This window comes from Eptesicus fuscus, chromosome 9, assembly GCF_027574615.1.
Source record: "Eptesicus fuscus isolate TK198812 chromosome 9, DD_ASM_mEF_20220401, whole genome shotgun sequence".
In the NCBI taxonomy this organism is placed as follows: Eukaryota; Metazoa; Chordata; class Mammalia; order Chiroptera; family Vespertilionidae; genus Eptesicus; species Eptesicus fuscus.
In genome coordinates this window covers 15,798,706-15,817,557 of record NC_072481.1, presented here as the reverse complement: position 1 = coordinate 15,817,557, position 18,852 = coordinate 15,798,706, and the positions used below count along the sequence as shown (strand labels likewise).

Below are 18,852 nucleotides of genomic sequence, written 5' to 3'. Positions count from 1 at the left end.
CATCACCTGAATCATCATGAATCTGTTATGTTATTGACAGACATTACAATGATGCTCTTTACTTCCAGTAACTCAATCCCCTTGGCCAGATCTGTGTTATACTAATTTGGTGATCTAGAGGGTCAGTTATCATGAGGTGCCAATATATTGTTCCACCTCTTACTATCTTGAAAGTGATGTTAAAATGACTTCTTTGTCTTCATTTTAAAATACTTTATTTCAATAAAACCTTTTAGTCCAAGTTTTAAACTTCCGGATCAAGTAACACATAGTTCAGAAAGTTTATATACTCTAATTTTTTGTGCTTTTTTACCTTTTATAGTCCCCTGAACAAATTTTAAATAAGAAAAAAGTTATGATAGCAATATTCCAAAAGTTGTGGAAGTTCAAAAGGAACATCTGAAGAGACTACACAAACTATCAATTATTTCAATATTCTAACTTTTAAAAATACTTTTGACCAAAGGTTCTAGTGCTTTATAAAGATCAACCTAGGTACGGTCTTAAGGTCTCTAACCTTAAAGGCTAATGTTCTGTTTTAGGAAAACGTTCTTTCCTTAGATATTAACTATCTGCTTTTACAGAAAAACTGGAGACAACCATGTACAGTTAAAATCAAATTGACTTCAAGAGGAATAATGGTCTACTGGTTTTTGACATAGACCATACCAATGATTGTATAAAATCTATAACTTTTCTACTTGAAAGATATAGTTGATGTCACAATATATTATCCATTTGCCAAACTATATAGGTATCATCTCCATTAGAAAAAGGTGATCAACATTTAATACAACTATATCACTACCATTACTGTGTCAAATTAGAAAAGAAAACAGTATTAGTACAAAAATGAAAGGAATTCCAGTGATGAAACAAGAGACAATTCAGGTTAGGTAATGTGAGGATAGAGCTCATTTGGTTTCTTCAATTTTATGCTGAGGCTTAGACAAATTCTTGAAATAAAAAAGTAATGTATCAAGTACTATAATACATATATATAGCAATGATTTCAGAAATAGAAGAATCCTGTGTTCAGATTGCAGATGCTCAAGTGCAAACATGTCCCAACGCAGTGGTTTAATTGATGAATTTAATGCTTGGTTACCTAAAGAAGGTATGACTGAATCATCAATATCCTTGCCAACCTGCTACCACACAACTGCATGGCTAGTTCTACTCCTGCAGCTATAGGGCACTGGAGAGCTCAAACATATTCGGCAGCTTTGATCATTTAGTTTCATTTATGTTTAATCAGATTATTGTAGGCCCTCCAAAGTGATGCCTTTAAAAAAACTGTATAATTATAAAAATAAAGAACTTAGTATGATTTCATTAGAGGGAGGGATAGGGTAGGAAGATGAAGGAAGATTATTTTATTTTTCATCACTGATTTCACCAGCAAATCTCATAAACCCAAACCTACATCAAATAATTTAAACAGAAGTGGCATTTTCTTCATATGGAATGCAAAATGCACACATTCACATACTTACATATACATAAATATATACATATATGCTTCCTTTACAAAGCTTCAAAGGTTGCATTACCAGCACGCAAACCTCTTCTTCCATGGAAATTGCTAATACTGACAAGGAATGTCTAAAATACTTAGAGACATATTTCCAGAAAACTGGATTCTCTTTTCTTCTTGGCTCTTAAGAGAATTTTCCTGCCAAACTTCTACCAATGATCTTAAAAAAAAAAAAAAATTTACACCTACATTGGTAATACATTTAAAACATACTAACAAAGTGGCCAGCTCAGACTTAAGAAAAATGAGGAAAAGAAATCCCACAATTAATTTTAAACCCTTAGAAGGTGAGGTTCAGCTTTTTATGTTCTTTTTCAGCCACATTATGTTGCATTACTGTGAAAACAGAAGCAGCATATCATCCAAGATATTTGCAAATAATGTATGTGTCACGTTTCCCAGCTGCTATCTTTAAATGCAATTTGTACTAATCTGAGTTCTAGTTCAAAAGCATCTGGACGATCCTGAGGGTTTGCAGCCAGCATTTCCTTAATCAGTTGTTTCATTCGCCCATTCATAGACTTTTTCTTCACAGGAATAAGAAGTTCCATTTTGGGATTTTCCAGAAGCGCCTCCCCAACAGGCACAATCTCAGTTCCTTGTTTCACGTAACTCCCCAAGAGTTCCTTCTTTGTCTCTGTGTCTATGAATGTGATCCTTTCCAGCATCGCCCAGATGATAATCCCCAGAGCAAAGATGTCAGCTTTTGCTGTGTAATGTCCCTCCCATACTTCAGGAGCCATGTAGAAATCTGTTCCACAGGCTGTGGAAAGGAAACACTTGTTTACACTGACAGGTTCTTCTGGGTTCTGCCCAGAGGCTGAACACACTTTACTTAGACCAAAATCAGCCACTTTCAGTGTGGGTTCCAAGTCACTGGTATCCAACCTGCTTTGAGAAATCAAGATGTTATCAGGTTTAAGATCTCGATGGATGATCTGGTTTTTATGTAAGAAAGCCAGGGCACTGCTCAGCTGAAGCATGAAGCTGGTGTTAGTTTTACGATTGGGTTTCCTGGACAACAGATACTCATTCATATCTCCTCCATCACAAAAATCCATTACAAACCACAAGTAATAGGCGCTTCTGGGATCAAAGGCAATTTCTCCTTTTAATGAAGTCTCTACGAGCTATAAGAAGGAAAAGAAAACAGTTTATAATCATCTGCATAGTTTATATAATTCAGCTATAAAAAAAAAGTAGCCGCTTAAGTTAGTCTCCAATTTTATGTGGATATTCTGTAAATATTTTATTTGTCAGTGTTTTCATATGTGCATGTTATTTTATTTATTTTTTATTTTTATTTTTTTAAAATATATATTTTATTGATTTTTATTTTTTTTTTACAGAGAGGAAGGGAGAGGGATAGAGAGTTAGAAACATCAATCAGCTGCTTCCTGCACACCCGCTACTGGGGATATGCCCGCAACCAAGGTACATGCCCTTTACTGGAATCGAACCTGGAACCCTTCAGTCCGCAGGCCAACGCTCTATCCACTGAGCCAAACTGGTCAGGGCTGTGCATGTTATTTTACACTTCAGTACTTGAAACTGTCACTTTGTCCCTAATGAGTACACACCAAATCTCAAAGTCAAGAGCTAAAAACGTATTTAAAAATAGCTTTATTTTGAAAAGTGTCCAACTGCATGTGTCAATGGAGTTGAACTCTACCCACTTAGCTAATAGCTTCATGAAAAGATTGATGTTTAGCAGTTAGATCCTGGGAGATTGCCAGCTGGCATATAAACATCAATTAGGAAATTATATTAAATGAAACTGCCTGAATATTCTTCTTCCTCATTGCACACAGGCTATCAACATCATCTAAAAAATCGAGAAAAAAATGATCAAGGAACAACTAGTTATTACAGAAATAAAGTGCTCCTGTAGTCACTGATGAAAAAAGACACATTACCCTATACACAAATATGTTGGCTCTCTGTATCACTGATGGCTTCTAAAAATCCAATTTATAAAAGTTATATTTGCATTTTGATATAAAAATTCAAATCAGAGTTTGTATATTTCTTTGATACAGCTGAAAATCTGGAATAAATTAGTTTTATTTGTTATTACCTAATTATAAATCTCCTATTATCTGAAATTCAAGAGTATTAATTACTTTACTGAACATGAACTACCATTCTAAAATACAGGTATATAGCCCTGGCTGGCATGGCTCAGTTGAGCATCGACCTATGAACCATGAGGTCCTGGGTTCGATTCCCGGTCAGGGCACATGGCCCAGGTTGTGGGCTGGATCCCCAGTGTGGGGCGTGCAGAAGGCAGCCAATCCATGATACTCTCCTCTCTCATTATTGATGTTTCTATCTCCTTCTCCCTCTCCCTTCCTCTCTGAAATAAAAAAATATTTAAAAATTAAATAAAATATAGGTATATAGTGCTTTGAAAACATATGTCCTATAGTGTCCTCTTTAGAACCATGGGTTTAAAAGAAACTCAGTAGGGAAGCCGAAGCGTTGTTGAAGAGTGAGTGAACTGCTAACTTTACTTTCAAATCTACGGGTACTTCCTCTTGTCACTTTGGCGGGCAGAAGCAAAGAACAATTCTCTGTGCCATTTCCCCCTAGGGCAAACAACAGTAATTGCAAAGATCTGCGAATGTCCTTTTTGCCTGCGTTTTCTTTGTTGCAAGTGTTTGCCAATGAAGACAGAAAATAAAAGACTATATCATAGTTATTTACCAGGTGCATTGTTACTAAATATGCTGAGAGTAAAGACTAGTACCATCACTCTTACTTCACTCTCTTTTTCTGCCTTTACTCTCAAAAGCAAACGTCCTAAATAGTTTAAGCAATGCGAAGTCCCAGCATTCAAAGAATGGTTTAGAGTAAGGTTAGATAGTAAATACATATTTTAGGCTTACAAGCCACATAAGCTCTCTCTGTTCCATGTTCTTTGTCCTTTCATTTTTTTTTTTAATTCTTAAAAATGTAAAAACTATTTTTAGCATTTAGGCCATACAAAAACTGGTCTAGGCCAGTGGTCGGCAAACTCATTAGTCAACAGAGCCAAATATCAACAGTACAACGATTGAAATTTCTTTTGAGAGCCAAATTTTTTAAACTTAAACTTCTAACGCCACTTCTTCAAATTAGACTCGCCCAGGCCGTGGTATTTTGTGGAAGAGCCACACTCAAGGGGCCAAAGAGCCGCATGTGGCTCGCGAGCCGCAGTTTGCTGACCACGGGTCTAGGCTAAAGTTTGAGGTCCTCTGAATGAGAGCTACAGCAATACAGAGCCCAATTTGCTTATTTTCATGTGTAGAAGATGTTAGTCACTGGCTCTCTTGCCTAAAATCCTTCAATAGCTTTCCTGTTCTCTTAGGATATAGTCTAGGCTCTTTAACAAGGGCTAAGGGCTCCTGTGTGCTCTGACCTCTGCTGTGCTTTCTAGCCTCATCTAAAATAACTCATCCTAGCCCAGTCGGGTGTGACTCAGTGGTTGAGCGTTGACCCAGGAACCAAGATTCCTGGTCAGGCTGGGTTGCGGGCTAGATTCCCAATGTAGGGTGTGAGGAGGCAGCCGATCAATGATTCTCTCTCATCACTGATGTTTCTATCTCTCTCTTTCTCTCCCTTCCTCTCTGAAATCAACAGAAATATATTATAAAAAACTCATTCTATACACTGAAGTCTTACTATCTTCTTTCAATTCTTAGAACATGTCATACTTTTTGCTTCAATAGATTTGCATGCATAGTTCTTTCTGCCTCGGAAGTTTTCTTATTCACCTGGCTAATTCCACTTCACCCTACAAGTTTAGTTAAAGCAGTTAGCAATTACTGAACCCCAGGATGTCAGTTTCCCTATTCTATGTTCCTATGCCATCCTGTACTTCTCACTCATGACACTTATCACAAGTATCAGAGTGGCCACTAAGTTCCTATGCATGAGATTGTGTCCTCTGTTAATTACTTGTTTTACTTTTTCTTCTAGGTGAGGTGTTTAGATATCAGGAACTTCCTTTCTTCCTTTCCTTCCTTTCCTTCCTTCCTTCCTTCCTTCCTTCCTTCCTTCCTCCCTCCCTCCCTTCCTCCCTTCCTCCCTTCCTCCCTTCCTCCCTCCCTCCCTCCCTCCCTCCCTCCCTCCCTCCCTCCCTCCCTCCCTCCCTTCCTTCCTTCCTTCCATCCTCACCTGAAGTTATTTCTTTCATTGATCTTTAGAGAAAGAGTGGTAGGGGGAGGGAGGGAGAGAAAGAGAGAGGAACATCGATGGGAGAGACACCCACACTCGCTCCAACCAACCAGGGCTGGGTATCAAACCTGCAACTGAGGTATGTGACCATGACTGGGAATCAAACCTGCAACCCTTCAGTCCTCTGGTGGGTGCTCTAACCACTGAGCAACTGGCCAGGGCAGGAACTGATTTAATGATTCCAACAGACAACAAAGAAGCTATCTGGAAAAACATGGAGAAAGTAAGATTTGTATAGAGAATTGAGAAGACTATGCATAGGAACTTTGTGGCCACTTTCTAGATTTAATTGTCTTTCCCAGATATAAATATTGGTTGTCTTTACTAGATATAAATTTAGATAAACTAAATGTGTTGATGAATATCTGGTTAACTAAACAAATCTATAGAAAAGACAATTTTAATAGGTCTACCTAGCACTGAGTACTCCTATATGTTAAATATTGTATCTGCATCACTTCTAATTTTGACAACTTCCATGGAAGGTAGAAATTACTATTCCTATTTTACATACAAGAGGTAGATGCTGGGAAAAGTTAGATTATTTATTCAAGGTCATACACCTAGCAAAAAGGGCCACAAGTAAAACACAAGTCTATCAAGCTTTAAAAGAGGAAAGAGATTACTAAACAAAAAGGTGTTTTAGATTTTAAAAAAAATCATCACTGCCCTGGCCAGTGTGGCTCAGTTGGTTGGAGCATTGTCCCGTACACCAAAAGGTAGTGAGTTCGATTCCCGGTCAGGGCACATACTCAGGTTTTGAGTTCGATCCCTATCACCATGTTTCTCTCTCACATTGATGTCTCTTTCTCCCTCCTTTCCTCTCTCTAAGATCAATTTTTAAAAAAATCACTGAATCAACTTTGGAAGTACTTGTATCTTAAAACCTTGAAAGACCAGCTAATACCTAGTTACTATAAAGCTTGCTTGATCTGGACTCAAGGATACCATCAGCACTGTCATGTGTTTAAATGTCCTGGTCTCCAAAATTCAATGAAAGGTTATATACACTTTTAAGAGCAAATTCGGTGGTAAGAATGTTTCTGATATTTTCTATGAGTGTAACTTACAAAATAAGCACCTTTAGAAAAGTAAACAATAAATCAAATAGAGGCAAAATAGTTGTGTTTTATGTTCAGTCTAGAAAACTTCAGGGCATAGCATGGTAAACTGCATATTAGATTCTCAAGATTGACATTTGTTCACCATACAGTAGAACTAATTACACATACATGTATTGTTTTCCAATCTGTAAGCCTTTGTTGTTTTAAAAACAGACTTTAGCCTAATGGTAAATTCTGAATTCAGACAAACTCATGGAAAATTGTTTCCTTTTCCAAGAATGACTGGACTTAAGAATTTTTGTTCTGGCCTTTAACTAGCTATGTCTTAAGAATCTTTTCTCTTTAGTGAGTATAGAGTTACTAGAGATTTTGGTCGATGGCAGAAGCCAACCTAAAAAAAATTAACCTTTTCTGTTTTCCTGTTAATGCTTTTCCCAAGTCTACAAAAGAGTAACATGGAGGCAAAAGAATAATTTGGAGGTTAAGAGAGCACAATTTTTAGGTTCCAATTCTGCTAATTGCTAGCTATGTGACTTTGCATGTAATCTAAACCTCAGTTTCTTCATTTGTATGTAGATAATAATAGTACTTTTCTCATAGTATTGTTCTGAACAACTGCCTTTAAAGCACTTAGCACACAGCATGGAACTAAGTAGGAACCCAAATCAGTTAGCTTTAGCACTGTTAATAACATTCAGGTGCTAAGTCACATACTTCATGAAAATTAAGTGGAATTGAATAGTTAAAAAACTATATAATCGTCTAAAACAGCAAAGGCTTATGTTCAAGGTAGTGTCCTATGGTGCTGCTATTGATTGTGGAGATTTTCTTTTTCTTTTGTCTTCAGTTTAAAAAAAATGATTTCAAATAAGTAAACTTTCTAGGGTCTAGTCTTGATCACTTCTCTAGCTCCTATGTTGCCCCATTCCTATGCAGACTGGCAAATATCATGGCATAACAGGTGGCTTATATTATTTTTAGGTATTTGCATCACGATCTAAATAACACCATATTTTAAAGCAAACATCTATTCAATCTTTGGCAGACCCCTATCCACGCCTAACTATATGAACACCTGCATTTAAAAGCAGTTCATCTGATTCTTTCATTCCTCTTTTTGCTTACCCATGCTACATTCAAATCGTTTCCATTTCCCGTTTGACCACACATACCTGTAAATAAAGGGAAGAATTAGAGCCGTGGGACATCTTCTGCACCATCCCATCTTTTTGGAGAATGCATTCCTCCAAGTGAATCACATTTGGATGTTGGCTCTTGATACTGCTTAGGGCCCAGAACTCACGCAGGGCTAGTTCAACATTCTCAGGAGCATGGCATCGGATTTTCTTCACGGCCACGCGTGCAGAGGTCTTTCTGATGACTGCTTCATACACAACACCGTAACTACCTCGGCCTACCTCCCGTATTAGGTCGTACTTTGGCTGGCTACTCACCATCTTCAAGGTCAAGGCTTCTGGAAAAATCAACAAAATGCTTTATTGAAATTAAGCATGCCTACTGGCTTGTATTGCTTCTTATGTACGATTTAGCTATCATTTCTTTCATTGTTTGCAATGCTTGAAAGATATTTGCTATACCTTGGGCAAATCTAAACATTTTAATAATAACAGTAAAACAGCTAACATTAATGTAGTACTTACCATCTATCAGGAACTGTTTCAAGCAATTTTTAATACAGGTTGGGGCAAAAGTAGGTTTACAGTTGTGACTATGCAAAAGTTTATAAATTTTTTAAAATTTATAATTTTATTGATTTCAGAGAGGAAGGGAGAGGAAGAGATAGAAACATCAATGATGAGAATCATCGATTGGCTGCCCCCTGCAAGTCCCCTACTGGGGATCTAGCCCACAACCGGGACGGAACCCAGGACCCTTCAGTCCAAAAGCTGATGCTCTATCCACTGAGCTAAACAGGCCAGGGCAAAAGTTTATCCTTGTATTATTATTTATTAATTATTGTATTATTTTCCAAACGAACAACTGTAAGCCTACTTTTGCCCCACTCTGTATTCTGGATATCAACCCTTTGAAAGACATTTGTATTAATCCACTTAATCCTCATAATAATGCTATGAAGTAGATACTACTATTGTCATTTTAAGGTGAGAAAACTAAAGCATGGAGAGTTTAAGCAACATGCCCAAAGTTGGCTAGTGACTGGTGGACCTAAGATTTGAAACCAGGCCACCTGGCTCTGACATCCGTAATTTTAACCACTACACTATAGTGCCTCTTACAAAAACTGCTTCAATAGTCACTTTAAAAATAACCCCCAAAATTCAGCATTCTTACTTACTGATCATGAAAAAACAAATTCTAGCTTTTCTTTAAAGCTCACACACACACACACACACACACACACACACAACAGGTCATAAAACAGCAAAAACTCCTCATAGTTAGAAATACAAACACCTGGCTTATGCTTAGGGACTGAAAGTGAACCAGATCACATTCAGAAATGAAAATGTGTCGTTAAGTCAAAATGTATATGTTCCTATTTTAATTTTATGTCACTTCCTTATTTCTTGCCAACTAAATGAAAATAAAGTCTGTGGAGAGAAAACGTTCCTTGAAAAATAAAGGAAGCTACTTAGAATATGATTACCTCTCTGTCGTTGAACAACAGTTATTTAGAAATAGGTCATTTTTTGCCAACAAAAACTGTCCTACATATCAAGGGGCTCTCTTTGTTTGTGGGAACAAAAAGCTACTGATCCTTGAGCCTGAAAGACTGGGAACAGCTACCTTAAGTCCAGAGGGGTGATTTCATAAAGAAAACGAAAGCTTCCGAGATTGCTTCTCAGCCCCACGCCCTCTGATTGGACACCCACCCTTCAGATTCCTGGTGCATTTCCCAGCGTCCGAGTCCCTGGCCCCGAGCCCTCGGCCCTAACCACACAGGAGACTTCCTTTCCTGCTCTCCACGGGCCGCCAAGTATCGCCCCTCTCCAAGTGCTGGGTCTTTGAAACCGTCCCCTCCACCCAGACGAAGGGCACCTCCAGGAGGGGGAGGGCGGGTGTCTATGAAATCCGTGCGATCCGGTCAAAACACAGCAAGGCGATGCAGCCGGTGCTCACCTCCGCGACTGAGGCGGGCATCCCGGGCCCTCCCGCCCGCGGTGCTAACTCCGCGCCCGGACGCGGGCCGGCCAGGCCGTACACCTGCTGGTGCCCGGGGAGGGCCGGTCCCGGGCAGAGGTGCCGCCAGACGCGGCAGCTGCGGGCCCAGCTCATTGGCCGAGGAGCAGGCCCACCCCCTCCTCAGCCGCGTCCAGACCAAACCCGGAGGGAATCCTCCCGAGGCCCTGCACCCGCAGGGGCCGGTCCGGCGGCGGCCCCAAGCCCTGGGGGCTGGCGGCCGAGGCCGGGGGGCCCGGGGAAGAGGCCGCAGGCAGAAGAGGAGGCCGGTGGCCTGAGGTGTGCGGGCCGGAGGCCCGAGGGGCGCGAGGCCCTCCCCAGGAGGACTCCGCTGACAGGGCTGTGACAGGCCCCCTGGAGAGGCAGGCACCTGCGGGGCCCTCGGCTCTGCGGCAGGGCCTCTCCGCCGGGCTGACGAGCCGGATTTACCTCAGGGTAGCCGCCGCCGCTTCTCCCTCTCACGGGCTCTGCAGGCCGCCATTATCGGGCAGCTCGCGCCTCCGCCGCCGCGGCCTCCCGTCAGAGGCCGGCGCGCGCCCCCGTGCTGCGCGGACTCACACCCCGACGCCTCGGGCCCCGCCCCCTCCGGCTTTCCGTAGCGCGAGCCGGACGCCGCGCCGTCCCCATTGGGCGCGCGCTCCCCGCTCCCCTGGCTCCCAGGAGTCGGGAGTCGGGAAGGTGTGCGCGCCCCGGCACGCACCACTCCTGTCCCTCCACGCAGGGGAGGTCGGGCCCGGGAGCGAGGAGGCCACCCCACGCTTGGGACTCGGCCGCAGCGGGCGAGCACGGCCCGGGCCCCGGGCTGGTCCGCAGCAGCAGGTCTGGGCGCGGGGTGCACGCGCTCGGCGCGGCCACCCCTCTCCCTTTCGCCCCCCTGCCGACCTACCCGGCTGCGGGCAGGCGTGCGAGAGTCGTCGGGGCAGGACGCCCGGTGCATCTTCCTGGGCGCGGGCCTGGGGTGCGTGCGGGAAGCGGAGCGCCTTGGCGGGCCCGCGGGGAGGCGCGGCCCGAGCTGGGAGGCCTGGCGTCGGCCCCGCCGGGAGGGAGGCTGCCCCTTTTGTCAGAGTCTCCGAGCCATGTTCGCGGGCGGTGCCGTTGCCGAGGCGGCAGCGGCGCCGGGCTGGGTGCGCTCATCTGGGAAGACGCCGTCCCCTGCCCCGCCGGCGCGGTGGTATCTCCCTTAAAGAAGCCAGCGCCTCATTGTTCGTGGGCCGCGGCCGCCGGGAGTCGGGGGCGCCCAGCCCGGCGCGTGGAGGAAGGGACAGTGGCGCCCGCGCCTGGCCGCTGTCGCCCGCGCACGTCCTGCTTGACGGCCGCCCCCGCGGGCGCGCGGCGAGAGGCGGCGGTCGGAGCCGGTGGGGCCGGGGTTGGCAGAGGACACGGCGGCGCTCTCGGGCCGACGGGCAGCCCGGTCACTGGGCCCGCCGACCGCCGTCAGCCTGCTCTCGGCGCGCATTCGCCTGGCCAGCCCGGGGCTGTCAGTTACTCCGGGACCAGAACCAATCCGTCACTCAGTTAGTCACACGGATGAGTAAGCATCCGCCAGAAACGTCCATGCCTTCTCACCTATTATGCACCTCCTGTTTGTCCATCAGGCGGTTGTTCCTCCTCCCATTGCTGTGCAAGGCTCCATGTGCAAAGAATCCGTCGCCGCCTTCGAGGATCAATTACCCATTTTATTTTCTGTCCTCCATCTATTGACCTTCTCTCTGGAACTGACTTTAGAGAAGGTCTAAATTATCTCACCTAATCCTAACCAAACCCCACAGGCTTTATTATTAACCCTGTTTTTACAAAAACGAAACAGACCTCTGACTTATTTGATTTGAAGGTGTCTGTTTCTTGGGGGGGGGGGGGGAGGGTGGGGGAGGGTGCCTGCTTTGAATACTCACACCCCTAGTGTAACTCCCCCCACCCGACCCCCCAAAAAACTGATCTGTGATCTGTACCAGGCTTTTGTCCTGAGTGCCATGTACCAGTCTTCACCTTTCTACTGGGACTACTGGGGTCAGCCAAGGCTTGGTTTCTGCTCTTGAAAGTAGAGGGAAAATACGGAAGGTTCTGTATGGATAATTGATCAGAATCAGGAGATGGATATCTCTAGGCCAGAGGAGGCTCTTTTGTTTGTCTCAGTCATTAAATATAGGAGCCCCTTCTTTCAATTTGGCTGCAGAACAGACGTGAAGTCCACCCCCCTCAATCCCCAAAGCACTGCTGAGTCTAGTCTGTGAGGTGGATTCAGGACTTGTGGAGCTTGAAACTTAAACAATTTAGGGTGTCCTCTTTAGGAAAAAGACTACAAATTGGCCCTGTAAACACATTGCTGGGGCCTTGGAAAGGGGTTCGTTTTTTATAAATATATATATTTTTTATTGATTTCAGAGAGAGAGAGAGAGAAACATCAATGATGAGAGAGAATCATTGATCAGCTGCCCCCTGCACACCTCCTACCTGGGCATGTGCCCTGATGGGGAATCAAACTGTGACCTGGTTTTTTTATAGGTCGATGTTCAGCCACTGAGCTACATCAGCCGGGCAAGAAAAGTTATTTTTATTCCAACTAATAAACACAGAAGAGATTATAGCATTAGAAAAGTATGATTCTGCAAACCCTAATGAAATACTGCATCTAGGCAAAGATCATGTAATGATGCTAAAACATTTGGGTGAAAAATTGTTGGGTAACTTTGAAATGGAGAGCTTAGACTGACACAGCCTGAACCCACTAACCTGTCTTAAAATCACTAAGTACTATTCATGAAATAGTCTTGCAGGGAAAAAAAGAAAAGAAAAAAGAATCTAAGCCTAATTAAGTCAAGATCCAATTACTTGGCTAGGTTACCAAAAATATGAGGGACAGGATATCACCACAATCAGTCAAACTCAAAATGTGGGACATTCAACAGGACAAGTGACCTGGTTTCTGCAACAAATTCATGGCAGTAAAATAAAAAGGGAAGGTAGAATATTAAAGCATAAAAGTCAACCCTTTCCAAAGGCAAAAACATTTGGATCCTGATTCAAGTGAGCCAATTGCTAAAATGCATCTTTATACAATCTATGCATTTTTTATATGAACTGATAAATTAAGGACTTTCAATTTTTCTTCATTAGGTGTGATAATAACGCCGTGCTTATAGAAATGAAACCCCCTTTAAAAAAAAATAGAACTGCACACTGATGTATAATGGATAAAATTAAAATGTGATCTGGGATATGGTTTAAAAATACCCCACAGGGAACAGCAAACCAAAAGAGGAGGAAGATTGGTAGAATGTTAGTAGTTGTTGGAACCTGGTGCTGGTAACATGGGGTTATACTATTAAACTTTTGTGTACCTTTGAGTTTTTTCATAAAAAGTTAGAAAACCGTGCTCAAAAAATGAACGTGTTGACTGGGAACTTGGATGTAGCATTCCAGCCCCCTGCTGGCAGGTTCTATTAGCACAGCTACTGCCCCACTGGCTCTGGATTCCCAGACCTGTCTAGAAAGAAACATTACCAGTATTTATAAATCTTACAAGAACCCTACAAAATGGGTAGTATTAGCATACCATTTTACAGCTGAGGGAACAGACTCAGAGGGACTCAGTAATTTATTGCATTTATTTTAAGAAATAGGTTTTTATTGATTTCAGAGAGGAAGGAAGAGGGGGAGAGAGAGAGAGAGAGAGAGAAGCATCAATAATGAGAGAATCATTGATCGACTACCTCCTGCACACTTCCTCCTGGGGATTGAGCCCGAAACCCTGGCATGTGCCCTGACCAGGAATTGAACCTTGACCTCCTGGTTCATAGGTCGATGCTCAATCACTGAGCCATACCAGCAGGATGGCTGGGTGGGACTCAATAATTTCAGTTCCTAATAAGTCAGTGGAGCCAAGATTCCATGTTCTAAATTCCAAGATTGGTGCTTCTGGATCTCACTTTTTCTACCCGAGGAAAGGGTCACATGGGAAAAGGCAAGTGGAGATGCCCCTAATAAGAATGGATCCACCAGAAGCATGTCACCTGTGAACAATAGATAAATAAAGGTAAATAGGTAATATGAATAAGTCAGGCACAGTGCAAAGTGCCTGTCTGTGCATGACTGCATTTACTCTGCAGTTATCCTGGGAGGTACACTTATTTCTCCCCTTTTACAACTGGGGAAAAAGAGGTCCTAAGAGATGAGAGGACTTGTCCAAAGTTACATAGCTAGGAAATGTCTGAATTAGAACTTGAACCCAGGTCTGACTATAATTCCTGTGTTCTTTAAATAATTTTTTGAGATATAATTTACATAATTTTTTGAGATATAATTTACATACTGTGACCTGGTTTATTTGTAGGTCGATGTTCAGCCACTGAGCTACATCAGCCGGGCAAGAAAAGTTATTTTTTTATTTTATTTTTTTAAAATATATTTTATTGATTTTTTACAGAGAGAAAGGGAGGGGGACAGAGAGCCAGAAACATCGATGAGAGAGAAACATCGACCAGCTGCCTCCTGCACACCTCCCACTGGGGATGAGCCCGCAACCAATGTACATGCCCTTGACCAGAATCGAACCTGGGACCCCCCAGTCCGCAGACCGACGCTCTATCCACTGAGCCAAACCGGTTTCGGCAAGAAAAGTTATTTTTATTCCAACTAATAAACACAGAAGAGATTATAGCATTAGTGCTCACGTAATGCTTCAGTTTTAATCTATAGAACTATTATATACCGCTTGTCTTACTTTAGCATGAATACAAATATTAATTTTTCATGGATATTTTACTACTTTTTTTTCTAAGTAAGAATGGAATCATGAAAGAGAAGAAACTGGTCAAGAAAGGGAAGGTGGACAGGTAAGGTCAAAGTTCATAGTTCTGCCCAGTGCTGACCATCCCTCTAATTTCTTTTCTTTCTTCCTTCTTTTCTTCCTTCCTTCCTTCCTTCCTTCCTTCCTTCCTTCCTTCCTTCCTTCCTTCCTTTCTTTCTTTCTTTCCTTTCTTTCTTTCTTCCTTCCTTCCTTTCTTTCTTTCTTTCTTTCTTTCTTTCTAGGATAGCTCCTTATATTCTTATCTCTTTTATTCTTTCAGTGGAATCTACATCATACCCTCTTAGCTACTTAAACATACAGTTAAGTCAGTGGTTCTCAAATAGGGCACTTTGCTTCTCAAGGGACATCTGTCAATGTCTGGAGATATTGTTGGTTATCACAACTAGGAGATGCTACAAGCATCCATTAGGTAGAGACCAAGGATACTGCTAAACATCCTACAGTACGGAGGCCAGTGAACAAAACATGCAGAGGGCCTGCTCTCAGGGAGCTTACCTTCTCATGGAAAGAGACACTTTATATACAGTTGTGGAAAGTGTTAGGAAGAAGTAGCTCTAGGTACCACAAGACTAGTAGGCAGGGAGTAGAGGTATGATGGGTCTTTTGGGTCACTGAAGGCCTATCTGAGCATGTGACATTTATACTAAGAAATGACTGATGAGTAGTAAATAGCCAAGCAAGGTGTGGAGGGAAGAGCATCCTAGGTGGAGGGAATTTACATACCTAGCTGGTCTACCAAAGCCTGAGCTGGAAGTTAAATCAGGATTTGGGGGAAGGCAATGGATGGAGGCAGGTATTAGGAAGCTCTGTTGTGGCTATAGGCGCAAGCCTTGTCTCCAGCCCAGTGTTATCCTGTATAATAAAAGGGTAATAGCAAATCAACCGAACAGCAGAATAACCGGTTGCTATGACATGTACTGACCACAGGGGGGCAGATGCTCAATGCAGGAGCTGTTTTCTGGTGGTCATGTGCTCCCACAGGGGGAGTGCTGCTCAGCCAGAAGCCAGGCTCATGGCTGGCTAGCACAGCAGCAGTAGTGGGAGCCTCTCCCGCCTCCGTGGCAGAGCTAAGGATGTCCGACTGATGGCTTAGGCCTGCTCCCCATAGGGGAGCCATCAGTCGGACATCCCCTGAGGGCTCCTGGACTGTAAGAGGGTGCAATCCGGGCTGAGGGACACCCCCCCCACCCCAGTGTACAAATTTCGTACACCGGGCCTCTAGTCAATAATAAAACCCATATCTTTCTCTTACCATCTATCTTCCATTTCTATTTCTTAATAGGTCCAGATCCCAACTGATTGGGGGAAAGGTACGATGATCAGCTCAAAACCCCAACATAAGGCAAGGGCCAGATCTGGTAAAGTCATGTTGACCATGTTAATGGGTCTTGAAATAAAAGTATTGGTTCATTTTTTAAAATTGTGGCAAAATATACATAAAATTTACTGGTTTAATCATTTTAAGTACACAGAGTTCAGTTGCGCAAGCATCACCACTATCCATCTCCAAAACTTTCATCTTTCCGAAATGAAACTCTGTATACCCATTAGCCCTAACCTGTTTGGCTCCGTGGATAGAGCGTCGACCTATGGACTGAAAGGTCCCAGGTTTGATTCCGGTCAAGGGCATGTACCTTGGTTGCGGGCACATCCCCAGTAGGGGTTGTGCAAGAGGCGGCTGATCGATGTTTCTCTCTCATCGATGTTTCTAACTCTATCCCTCTTCCTTCCTCTCTGTAAAAAATCAATAAAATATATTAAAAAAACAAAACAAACCAGTAATACCCCATTCCCTCTTCCCCTCACCCACTGGCAACATCTACTGTCTGTCTCTATATATTTGACTATTCTAGATAATACATATAAGCAGGACCACACAATATTTGTCTTTATATATCTGGCTACTTTCACTTAGCACAATGTCTTTAAGGTTCATTCATGTTGCAGCAAGTATCAGAATTTCTTTATTTTTAAGGCTGAATAATCTTCCATTGTGTATATACAGGTTGGGGCAAAAGTAGGTTTACACTTGTGAGTACACAAAACAGAGTTTATTCTTATATTATTAATTATTTTATTATTGTATGATTACTTATCAATTATTACATTATGATCCTACTTTGCCCCACTCTGTATAGCATATTTTGTATATCCATTTATCCATTGATTTTTGTTTATCCATTCCATCACCACACCCTTCCATGCCCGAAGGGTTTTTAAGTAGAGATTTAAAACTTTATCAGATTCCCAGTTTAAAAGATCACTTTTAGCTGCCAGGTGGAGATTGGACCAAGTGTGGGCAAGAGGAATGTGGGGAGGTCAGTTGCGAAGGTCTAGGTGAGAGATGATGGTGATCTGGACTAGGCTGTGATCAGGCAGATGGGGGAAACTAGAAAAGTGAAGCGCAGGTGGGAGAATGCACAGGATCTGGGGTTTGGAAGTGTAGGATGGAAAGAACGAATCAGCAAAGAATGCTGGACTGAACTCCATTTTCCTTATGGACTCAGAGCTGAGGGAGTCCATTGAGCTGAATATGAGTGCCCTCTCTCCACATCTCAGTGCTTCTTTCCCACCAGCCGTACACAGTTCTAACATTATAAAACTGAGTCCCAAACTCAGGACCAAGAGACATCCGGTCATGAGTCTTCATGCCAGTCAAACTTCTCATGGAGACATGCTGCTGCACCACAGCATCATATGCCGAGGATTCCAGCTAAAACAGCCTAAGACTGAGCTGGAGTCCAGTTATGCTGTGTGCCCATAGCTTGTTCCTCCCACTGTTGGTGGAGTAATCTGTTGTTATTTACCAATCATCACTCTCACTTATGAGAGTCTAGCCTAAGGAGATAATTAGGAATGTGGCATTCGCTGTAGTACCATTGATAACAATGAGAAACTAAAAGCAAAATATGTGTCCAACAATATATCCATAGGACAGAATATTCTGCAGCAATGAGAAAACAGGCATTCTCAAAAGAGCAGATCCTGTTTTTAAACAGGTGAAAGTAATCTATGTTGACAGAAGCCAGAAGATTAGCTTGGGGGTAGAAAGGTGGCTATTGGTGCAGAAGGTGAAGGAATTCTGGGGTGATGGGAATGTTCTGTATCTTGATCTGGGTGGCAGTTACATGGTTGAAGGTATATGTAAAAATCCACTAAGCTCCACGCTTCACATTTGTACTCTCTACTGTATTTAAATGAGACCTGGGCATAAAAGAATGCGTTCTCGTAGGAAACATCCTATATAATAAAAGGCTAATATGCAAGTCGACCGAACGGCAGAACAACCAGTCGCTATGACATGCACTGACCACCAGGGGGCAGACACTCAATGCAGGAGCTGCCCCCTGGTGGTCAGTGCGCTCCCATAGGGGGAGCGCTGCTCAGCCAGAAGCCCTGAGCCAGACGGCTGGCGAGCACAGAGGTGGTGGCAGGAGCCTCTCCTGCCTCCCATTAGTCGGACATACCCCGAGGGCTCCCAGATGCGAGAGGGCTCAGGCAGGGCTGAGGGACCCCCTGAGTGCACCAATTTTGTGCACCAGGCCTCTAGTAGTAAATAATATTTGTAATAACTATGTACAGTGCCAGGTGGGTAATTGAAACACTTGTGTGATTTGTCTAAACACTATGCTGTACACCTGAACTAATACAAAATAATATTGAATGTAAATTCAATACTGAATGTAATTGAGAAAGAAAAAAGAAGAAGAATGAGTTCTGCAAGTAGTATAGCCATGCCCAGTAGAATGTGAGCTCCTGGAGAGGAGTTTGTTCTGCCAGCTGTCGTCTACCCAGAGCCTAGAACAATGCATGGCGCATAGTAGACCCTGAATAAACACCTTTGGAATGATTATAAAAAATGCTTAGGATAAAATGTTAAATGAAAAAAGTCTCAAAAGTTGCACAGCACTTAAGTATACCATGATTACAATGTTGTAAAAATGATGAACAGGAGAAAAATCAGAAGGAAATGGAGTATAATGCTGTCAGTGGTCATGTTGAATGGCAGATGATAGGAGGTGATTTTTAAAAAAAAATACATTTTATTGATTTTTTAAAGAGAG

General features: G+C 42.9%; 1 protein-coding gene and 1 long non-coding RNA gene across 4 annotated transcripts; one reads left to right on the top strand and one right to left on the bottom strand.

Moving 5' to 3' along the window:
• Positions 1–1,825: 1,825 nt before the first annotated feature.
• PDIK1L (PDLIM1 interacting kinase 1 like) lies at positions 1,826–10,970 on the bottom strand. 3 transcript variants are annotated; one of them, XM_008148055.3, is made up of 3 exons: positions 10,868–10,970; positions 7,992–8,293; positions 1,826–2,667 (listed from the first exon to the last, which is right to left on the bottom strand). In XM_008148055.3, exons 2-3 carry the CDS (start codon positions 8,274–8,276, stop codon positions 1,927–1,929), a joined length of 1,026 nt encoding a protein of 341 aa, XP_008146277.1. In that variant the 5' UTR covers positions 8,277–8,293; positions 10,868–10,970; the 3' UTR covers positions 1,826–1,926. The 3 variants fall into 3 exon arrangements, with proteins under 3 accessions (XP_008146277.1, XP_008146275.1, XP_054576406.1); XM_008148053.3 differs by lacking the exon at positions 10,868–10,970 and adding an exon at positions 10,411–10,524; XM_054720431.1 differs by lacking the exon at positions 10,868–10,970 and adding an exon at positions 9,922–9,940.
• On the top strand, positions 10,963–16,136 carry LOC114233962 (uncharacterized). Its single transcript, XR_008556885.1, has 3 exons — positions 10,963–11,512; positions 14,760–14,813; positions 16,071–16,136. It is a non-coding gene; the product is annotated as an uncharacterized LOC114233962 (long non-coding RNA).
• Positions 16,137–18,852: the final 2,716 nt, after the last annotated feature.